This window comes from Andrena cerasifolii, chromosome 12 (assembly GCF_050908995.1).
Source record: "Andrena cerasifolii isolate SP2316 chromosome 12, iyAndCera1_principal, whole genome shotgun sequence".
Taxonomy (NCBI): domain Eukaryota; kingdom Metazoa; phylum Arthropoda; class Insecta; order Hymenoptera; family Andrenidae; genus Andrena; species Andrena cerasifolii.
In genome coordinates, this window is record NC_135129.1 from 3,223,225 (window position 1) to 3,232,516 (window position 9,292).

Sequence of the window (9,292 nt, forward strand, 5' to 3'; positions counted from 1 at the left end):
GGACCGGACAAATTAAGTCAAACGACCCAACGCCATGCAGATATACCGGATGTTTAGTGCTTTTCCCGTAAGAGGCGCTTATGCCTCCACCATTTTCCAATGAATTTAGATGATTACAGCGGAAAACACAAACATTCGACTGTGTTTTAGATAATATCAATTTATGTACCAGTAATGTGTGAAAAGTTAGTGCACGTAAAAGTGTCGATTTTTCGAAATGCTTCTTACATTCCGTATCTTTCATACCATTAGAATTATATTACCTGGTACTGCATTATAACCGTAATAACAAAATGGTAATAATATTGGCATAATTTATGCTAATTAATTTTAATAATGCAAAATAAAATTCTGATTTGATTTTACGTTGTATTTCTATGAAATTTAACTCATGAGGGAATTACATTTTATGTTTGCAATTAACGTAAATTTTCTCTTCGAACCACGTAAAATGTTGGAAATTTTTAATAGTTGATGTTTAAAAGTTTTATAATTCAAAGACAAACGATTTAGTGAATATTTTCACATAATGTACGATAAACTTATTAATTAATATAATTGAGATTTTCTTATATCAAGAGTTTCGTACAGTTAGTACAAGTGGCATACTTTTTAATGGAATGTCAATTTCAAAATTGTTAATATTCACTGTTATGATTTGCAATAATAAAACCAGAAATATTATTTATTGTTACTATTGATATCTTTTCAACTCTGTTGCGTATCGCGCAATCAATGTTGGTAGCAATTTAGCAATACGCAACAGAGTTGATATAATATTAATAGTTTTGTACAAACGAAGCTGAATCATCATTTCAACCTTCGCGCTAAGGATGGGCGATACTCCTAAAAATATCGATACGCAGCGAGAGCCTTAATATCGATACACTTAAAATATCGGAATAAAAATATCGATATATCTAGTATCGATACATTTTGATACATAAAGTAAAAAACAATAACAAACTCAGGATTACATTTATGTATCGATACATACAAATATCGGACCTCAAAATGTCGATACAAAATATCGATATTTAACACCATAAATATCGAAACAGTGGCGCATCGATACTGCATCGCTCATCCCTACCCTGGAGCCACTGTAGCAGCAAGAGGAATGCAGCTCCATCTTTACCAACTTCGAGTTAATTAGAAAAAACTGTTTAAAAAATTATTGCTTTAACTAGATATAAGATAAATAAAGGGAATATTTTCAAAAGAAAAGTCTGTGCCACCCACTAATCCTTACCTCTACTTGTATTTTTACAATTAAGTATATTATACAAAATGTAGGGTAAGACATACATTTGTTGGCATTATCAATTATTGTTTGCAAAATAATGTCTAACTATGCCAATAATACCTGAAAAGATGGGGACGGTTTAGGTAAGAAACTTCAGGCGAATGTGAAATATTTAATTACCTTCAATTACTATAAATTTAATTAAATAGTTTTCTCTAACACCTGAATTTCATATCGAAATCTTTTTAACATGTCAACAAATGCACTCTCCAGTATTCAGTTTCTGAGCGTATTTAAATTTTCCGCCATGGGTCGCCATATAGAATTTTAGTTTCAAAACACAATCTTGCAAAGAGGTCGTCCAAATAGGGAACCGTAATTTTTGCTGGGCCTGGACTGGAGCTTCCACCCCTGATGGCCATATAGAGGGGAGCCAGAAAGGGACTTCACCCGTGAATATCGCTGGGCGCCGAGGGAGGGGCTATATTAATATTACAGAACATATGTGTAATTCCCGAGTGTAATTCACAATCAGTTAAATGGTAGTGTAGCTTTTGTAGGTGAACTTATATAAACAACGTGCTCTTTACGTGTAACATTAGTTCGAGTTGGATGTGGCGTCGTAGGTATATGAAAGGAGTACTTTTGCCAAGAATTGATAAGGTGAGGAAGAAACACGTTTACGAAAAATATTTTACTTCTCCGTGCTCAATGTTATGACCAAGTTACAAGATTTATTGGGAATTTAGCATGAATTATTAAATATTTATATGAATTTACGAGTCAACACACATTTACTTCTTTTATTGCATGGAATATGTATATTTTGATACATTTCTTGAACAGTTCTAAATAAACTACATAATATCGTAATTCTTCCAATAGTAAAAAATATTTTCGTTGTTTATGGAAAACTAATATAATATTGTTTAAATATTTTGTAACACATTGTGGTTTTGCATAATAAACTCAAACTACAAAATCCAATAGCACTACATTCGTTAACCTTATTAAGGGGTTATCCTCGTCGAAACGAGCAGATTTAAGGCCACCTATGAAAAAATTACTAATACTGCAACAATAGAGCTTTATACATACTATTACCGATACTTTATCTTATGAAAAACATTTGCAGCTCTTTATTTACGATATGTTAGGTTTTAGAAAGCGTTGCACGCTGTTTATATAGAATTATTCCCAAACAACAGTACTACGCAGTTAGATGACCTCTTTGTTCTGATAAACTAAACAATTCACACTTTGTTTTCATTCTTACAAATGCAGCTATCGTCTCTACGAAGCAAGTGACGTACAATAATGTTTGACAATATGGCGTCCATTAAAGTACTCTGCTCCGACGAGAAAAAGTCGGTGAGAAACTCTAGAGTCTGAGTCAGGTCCCAATAGTATATCCCTATTGGCCGACGCGAAGACGTCGACGAGTACAAAGTAAGGAAACGGGACACGGGCGATGGGAGCGAAGTAGAGCGAAGTAGAACCTTGTACCTTTCAATCGACTTCTTCTCGTCGGAGCACAGTAGTGACATTTAGATTTTAGCATTAATTCTGTAACTTCTGCATAAAGAAGTATTTAAAATACAGACCCAGACGATATTGATAATTGATAGTCTCAACTGTTGCGTGGAGCTGTTATGTTGCTCAGCTCTGACCCGGTGCTTAGAATCGCAAGGGGGTCTCTGGCTCCGAGCGGCTCATTCAGAGTTCGGACGGATTCGGCTGCACTGATGGAGGGAGGAACACCTACAGGAGCAGTGGTAATGTGTGCGTGACTGGCGCAGGCGCAGTTCATGCACACCTTACCATCACTCCTGTAGGTGTCTCCCCCTCCATCAGTGCAGCCGAATCCCTCCGAACTCTGGGCTCATTGTGCATCTCTGCTGTAGCACGTTCCATACTTTTAAACATACTGAATATATCCATACTAAACATCTATAATATTTAATGTGCAGGTTGTGCTTAAATAGTTCTTCTTCTTCCAGGCAATAAGGATTTTTATAGTTGCACCTATAGTTTTAGTCTGTTCAAACAAACAAGATGGCTAGCGTGGATCCTGATTGGGTAAACATAGATATACATTTTTATAATATAGTTCTTTATTCGTTTCTTACCTCCCGGTTTTAATGTACGTTACATATAAAAAGACACTTGAAGGAGCGATAACATTTTGTAGAGTTTATAGTCTTTGTTTAAAGAAATATTTTGTTTGTTAATTAACTATTTGTTTCTCAGGATTTGATGCTGACTATTGCTAAAAGCCAACAGCAAGAATTTTATGAACTTCTGCCAGAATGGACAAGATACGAGAAGAGCGAATACAAGTACTTGAAGCAAAATATTGGATTCGCTTTGTTTGGTCCTCCGTCAGAACTAGAAAGCAATTTTACAGTACATGCTAATGATACAACGGTTGATAGCACTGATATCCTTGATAAATTTTGTTATAAACCTGATGCACAAAAGATTATAGATGCGATATTCAATAAAGTATGTGAATTTGCAGAAGGACTCGTGTATACAAGATCAACTTATTATGGAGTAATGTTCAATGTAACTTTTCGTACTAGAAATAGCTCCTCTGCAACATCCAGCTCAGAAGCTGGTAGTAAGAATAAAAAGCCCAAAGTGGATAAAGATAAAAAGGATAAAAAGACCGAAGTGGATAAAGATGAAAAGGATAAAAAAGCCGAAGTGGATAAAGATGAGCAATCCAACATAAATATACAACAAATGCCAATTTTCAAAATAAAAAGAGCTACTGGTACTGTTACAGAGATATGGTATATTGATATGTATGAAAGAGTATATAAAAGTTGGACTGATTATAAAGAAAACAATGTTTTACCACCATGTACTATGGTTCTTCCAAAAGATGGATTGTATCAACCTGATCCAGGACATGAAATTACTGATGTCTCCTCAGATGTATGGTTAGAAATTGTCGATTCTCCTTCATCTAGTACTCTTTCCAGTGTGCTTAGGAGTGCAGATACAGCCTCTAGTATTATAGGTATAGCAGGACTTGGCGTGGGAATTGCATCTATGTTTACACCGATTGGACCCGTAGTGTTGGGTAAATAATTTACAATGTATATATACAGGCACACGTACACAGATGAATTAATACAAATTGAAATCATATTTTACAAATCACATACTTGTATTTGTGCTTGTAAGTCAATAAGTTTGAATTTTTTAATCTATTTCTGATTGATATATGAAATATATCTGATGTTAAATTAGGGAAATTTTCTTGAAAATGAAGCGCGATATCAAAAAAATGTATTTTGTTTTCGACGCATTTTTTCATGTAGAATCGCCTCTTAAAGCTTTTGGCCCCTGTTGCCGAAATATTGAGAAAAAAAACGAATACATATTATGCGCAACAGATTTGAATATTGAATTATACATTTTTTTACTAGCTAGTTTGGTTACGATTGTAGGTGCAAGTGCTGCTGCCGCTGGCATAAATGGTATATGGACAATTGGCAGATCCGCGCAGAACTTGATGGACAAAAAGAGCCACGAAGAAAGTCTTACAGATAGAGCTGCAATCTGTTCGTGGTTAGCTATAACTGGCGGTACAGTCGGCATAGCAGCAACTGGAGGAACTACCATTCTTACAAGGGCTGTGCAAAACGGCGCCCATATAAACAGAGCTGCTAGACTTGCGTACAATTCATTAGTCCTTAGTAATTTAGGTGTGAACGGCATCGGTATAGCATATCAAGCATATTGCATTTATCAAAGATATCAGGAAGGACAAGAAATTAGTACCGTAGATGTATTGTCTTTGGGAACTCATATTCTGTTCTTTGGTAATGCCGTTGTGAATCTACAGTTTGCAGGAGAACTTATCGAATCTACTCAAGGCAGGGTTCTGGATGATTATAGAAACAGTATACGCTCTAAACGCCTCCGTAAACAATTCAATCGCACGAAGCGTACAGCTGCCGCGAACAATACAGACCAAGCATCTGAAAATGCTGAAGTTATACGTTACATCAATGGGAAAAGAGATTTGCAAATTAAACTTGGTACGGGCAATGTCAACGTGCGCAGTCCCATGTCATTTGAAAATGGAAAAATAATTCTTGACGGAATTGTATTATTAGATCCGATGAAATTTGTAATAACGTTGCTTACTTTAGATCAACGTAATAAGAATAATACTCGAGAAGGTGGTGTTTCGTCAGTTGATGAAAACAACTGCACTGATATGTTTTACATGTTAAAAGACTTGGTAATCAATTTAATAATGAACCTTTATTCAAGCAATGATAACGCTCATATTCCTGATATTGATGAGTTTGATAACGTTCTTCACGATATGAAATCTATGGATAATGCGGCACATATTTTCTCTTTAATATTCGAAATGTCAATTATTCTAGTGCAGCGAAGTACATTTGACTTGCAGTATTTGGTTAGAGCAGTTCATTTCTTCTGGTATTACATAAAAGAAAACTTGAGACACGTGTGTTTAAATTTGTCTTCTTCCATTACTAACAGTAGAACACAGAAAACGATAAACACAATCATAATAGCTATGTTCGAATATACGGACGACATAATAGAGAGATTCCTACCTGCTTTCACACAATATATGACAGAGCACATAAGATTATCATAAATTGTCTGAAGAATGTTTTATAAATATTAGAATATATGTACAAGCAAGAATATTTGCAATTGATGAATTATTTGTAAAAAGTAGAAGTAGGTACTGGATAAATATCTTTAATATTTAAGTGCAACAATCATTAGAGGCCTTGAATAACGTAAGGATTAGTTATTTATGAGAGTAATCATATTTTTTTAATGATAAAACTAAGAATGCAATATATGATAAGGTATATCGTGACAAAATTAACACTGCGAAATGTAGTTTTAAGAGTAACTGCGTAAACGTTAACAACAATTTTGTCTTAATAGAAATGTATTACTTTATTCATATTTATGTCTTTTGTTAAGTGTGCATTTCTGACGTCACAATTTTTTTTATACATATTCATTATACACATGTATATTAACACTTCAAGTGCCGCTAGGTTTTGATAAATGCCACCTCAAGTCGGCAATGCCTTTCCGAGAGATCATCTCTGCCGCAAAAGTTTTGACTAGCTCCCTTTTGGGCTTTGATCACATATCGATTTCGATGAAAATGAAAAATTCTATATTGTCTATTACATTTTCATGAAAGTATTACCAATGGATAGCCGCATCTCTTCCGATAAAAATGCGTCCTAATACGACCTGATTTGCGTTGTACCGTTCGTCCACCGCCACAACGCAACTGGAATTCGACCAAAAAACGGTTGTACGCAATGTCGTGGGTATAACTCGTGGAAATCTGTCAACGAAACAAAAGTGTTGACGAGAAACAAAACCCTGCGAAAGATCACTGAGGCAGCCAGGTACAAGACAACAGCCTCCGTGCATGGTTTGTTTTTTAAATAAACATTCGAGAACTCTGGGACAGTACTTGCGATGCTTTCCAAAAAATAATGAACGTAAAAACCTAATTAGGTCCATGGTAAAAACACACCAACACCGTGTACATGCGCGAAATGTATAATCCTGTAAAATTTCATAGTGCCTTTTCACTGAACATATTGAGAAAAGTAGGAATCTAATATGTATTGTAAAATATTTGATAAATTGTTACATGTTTACACCTCGTTTTGAATAAAACTTACACTTTCTAAAGTACTGTTTGGTAACTGATATAATACAACTTTCTTTTTTTCCTGCAGAGAATGGTGCATTTTATGAATGGATTTATCTTTGAAAAAAGTATTTGTCATAGCCTTCGCGGATGAATCTGCATAAGGAACCTCAAGGCAATTGATACGTACATACTCCAAAGCGATAACATTCGTGTTCTCTCTCGTGCATGGGCGTCCGGAGGAGGGTGCAAAAGGGGTAGTTGCCCCCCTGGCTTTTGAGAAGAAAATCGCTTATTTTTAAAAAGTGATCTTTATTAAGTTTATACTAAAGAAGTGAATATTTCTAAATTTTGGATTTAAGTTTTTAATTAAATTGGCACTACAAAATGAGTTAAAAAAGCAAGCAGGCTACTCGTTTTTTCATTACTATACATATTTTTCTTCGCCGTCGCTCCAAAGTTGCCCCCACCTGGAAAAAAGGCCGGACGCCTTTGCTCTCGTGTGCCTTGTACAATATGTGGAAATAACGAACCCAAAGAAAAGGTTTTTAAAAATTTTTTTTTGTTGAAGTTCCCAAATATTTATTTTTTGGTAAAAACTACCCACCATGCAAATGGAAGAAATAAAATTTCTAGAAAATGGCAAGCAGCCAAAACATAAATTATAACCGACAGTATAATATATTAATAGCTTTACTACCCAACTTCGCCCGAAATTTAGATTCTGATTTTATAAAAAACAAATTATTTATTTTTTTTTTATAAAAATAGTCACATTCATCTGGATTAGTTAGGCATAATGAGCTGCAGCACATTTCGTGACCCCAGAGTTTACCGTTCGAAAGTTTTTAGGCAACAGACAAAGACAAACACTTTCTTATTAAAATAAATTCTTTAATGTTTACTTGTTACATCTATTTCAGTAAACAAATATGTAGACCACATATTTATTTAACCCGTCATCGTTTCTTGGTGCGAAATCCATTCCTAAATAAGTGAATCCCGTCTAGTGGTATTATATGGATGCACCCTGCAGGTATTTAATATTAATACGCGGTAGAGTCGAAAAAGTTATGACTCTGTGGGAGAAAATATGTAGCAAGTGTGGAATAAAATTTGTTCACAAGCGTTCCCTCTTGGAGAAAATCGATTTTGAAACCTCGTCTGGTACGGGCGTATAAAAATCAACAGAATGTGAGTATCAGTACGTTCCTACCCTTGTACTACGTAATTGCACCCCTAGCACAAAAGACGCTGCGTGTCTAAAATCGTACTGTATTTTATTCTTGTGAAACCATTAATAAGTAAAGTATAGACGCAACCATATTTCATCTTTCTACTTCCACGTGTTTAGTACACGTGCCCCATCTTTCGTTTAAAAGATTCCATTCGCCCTTCGTCTAGAATTTCATTTGCAAAGTTATTCCACTCGACGAGTCTAATTTCCAGTGAGTAACTCGCCCACGTCGAGCAGTGCTCCGCAAAATTTCCTGCTATCATGTTATATAGTTCATAATTTACGCGTTTCGGAGATTATTGCGCAAAGAGGGTGGTGTTGCCAACAAGGGTAAAAGTGACTCGTAATATTTCGCTGCGCCACACAGATGGCGTCACAGGTGCCATTGGAACAAAACGAACATTGATAAGAAATTCGATGTATTATCGAATTTTTTCAAGCATTTACCCCGAACTGTTTTCCCTTTAATTGTCATAAAACGACTGTCATTAAATGTCATAGCTAAGTTTGAATTATTTAAAAACAGATTGCAACTTCTAATGGTGACATTTTAATTTTCTGTTGTCCAACGATAATTTCTATTAGGCGGTATAAATTAATACGGAGAAAGTAATTACCTATGACTGTGCACTGGATTAAGACTTGGTACCATTTTCAAATTAATTCTTGAAAATAAAAACACCTTCGAAAGAAGCTATTCTACAATTTCCACTACTTATTTACTAATCACTTTTGCCGATTTTTAGTCAGGTGCGCGCGAATTATCACAATCGATTTTCTCGAAAAGAATATCCTGAATGAAAAAATGTAATTCTATATTTTCAACCTACTTTTGCTTTAGGAATTACTTCTTTTCAGATTTCACCACGATTTCGGAAACACCCTCTATGAATTAATACGAACTTGAATAAACGTTATATCTATGTAGGTATAATATAATAATAATAATAGTAATAATATGACTGTATCTATACTTATATAATCGTTGTGTAACTGATTCACCACCGTATATTCCTTTTGCTACGTAGGTGCTTGATAAGAAGGGATTTTTTGAAATTCCAACCGGAAGGGGTTAATAAGGGGAGAAATATATTTTCTCGGACTCCTTATTATTTCTTAGGTC

General features: G+C 34.9%; 1 protein-coding gene across 7 annotated transcripts; it reads left to right on the plus strand.

The window, feature by feature from the left end:
* Positions 1-1,712: 1,712 nt before the first annotated feature.
* On the plus strand, positions 1,713-6,976 carry LOC143375079 (uncharacterized). 7 transcript variants are annotated; one of them, XM_076823823.1, is made up of 5 exons: positions 1,713-1,909; positions 3,247-3,325; positions 3,497-3,866; positions 3,900-4,337; positions 4,708-6,976. In XM_076823823.1, the coding sequence occupies exons 2-5, from the start codon at positions 3,302-3,304 to the stop codon at positions 5,895-5,897; spliced, it is 2,022 nt and encodes a 673-aa protein (XP_076679938.1). In that variant the 5' UTR covers positions 1,713-1,909; positions 3,247-3,301; the 3' UTR covers positions 5,898-6,976. The 7 variants fall into 7 exon arrangements, with proteins under 7 accessions (XP_076679938.1, XP_076679940.1, XP_076679936.1 ...); XM_076823825.1 differs by having other exon boundaries at positions 3,933-4,337; XM_076823821.1 differs by having other exon boundaries at positions 3,497-4,337.
* Positions 6,977-9,292: the final 2,316 nt, after the last annotated feature.

Coding starts and splice junctions, on each gene's coding strand:
- LOC143375079 (XM_076823821.1), top strand. CDS start 3,302: ATGGCTAGCGTGGATCCTGATTGG. Junction 3,326..3,496: donor CTAGCGTGGATCCTGATTGG/GTAAACATAGAT, acceptor TTTGTTTCTCAG/GATTTGATGCTGACTATTGC. Junction 4,338..4,707: donor GATTGGACCCGTAGTGTTGG/GTAAATAATTTA, acceptor TTACGATTGTAG/GTGCAAGTGCTGCTGCCGCT.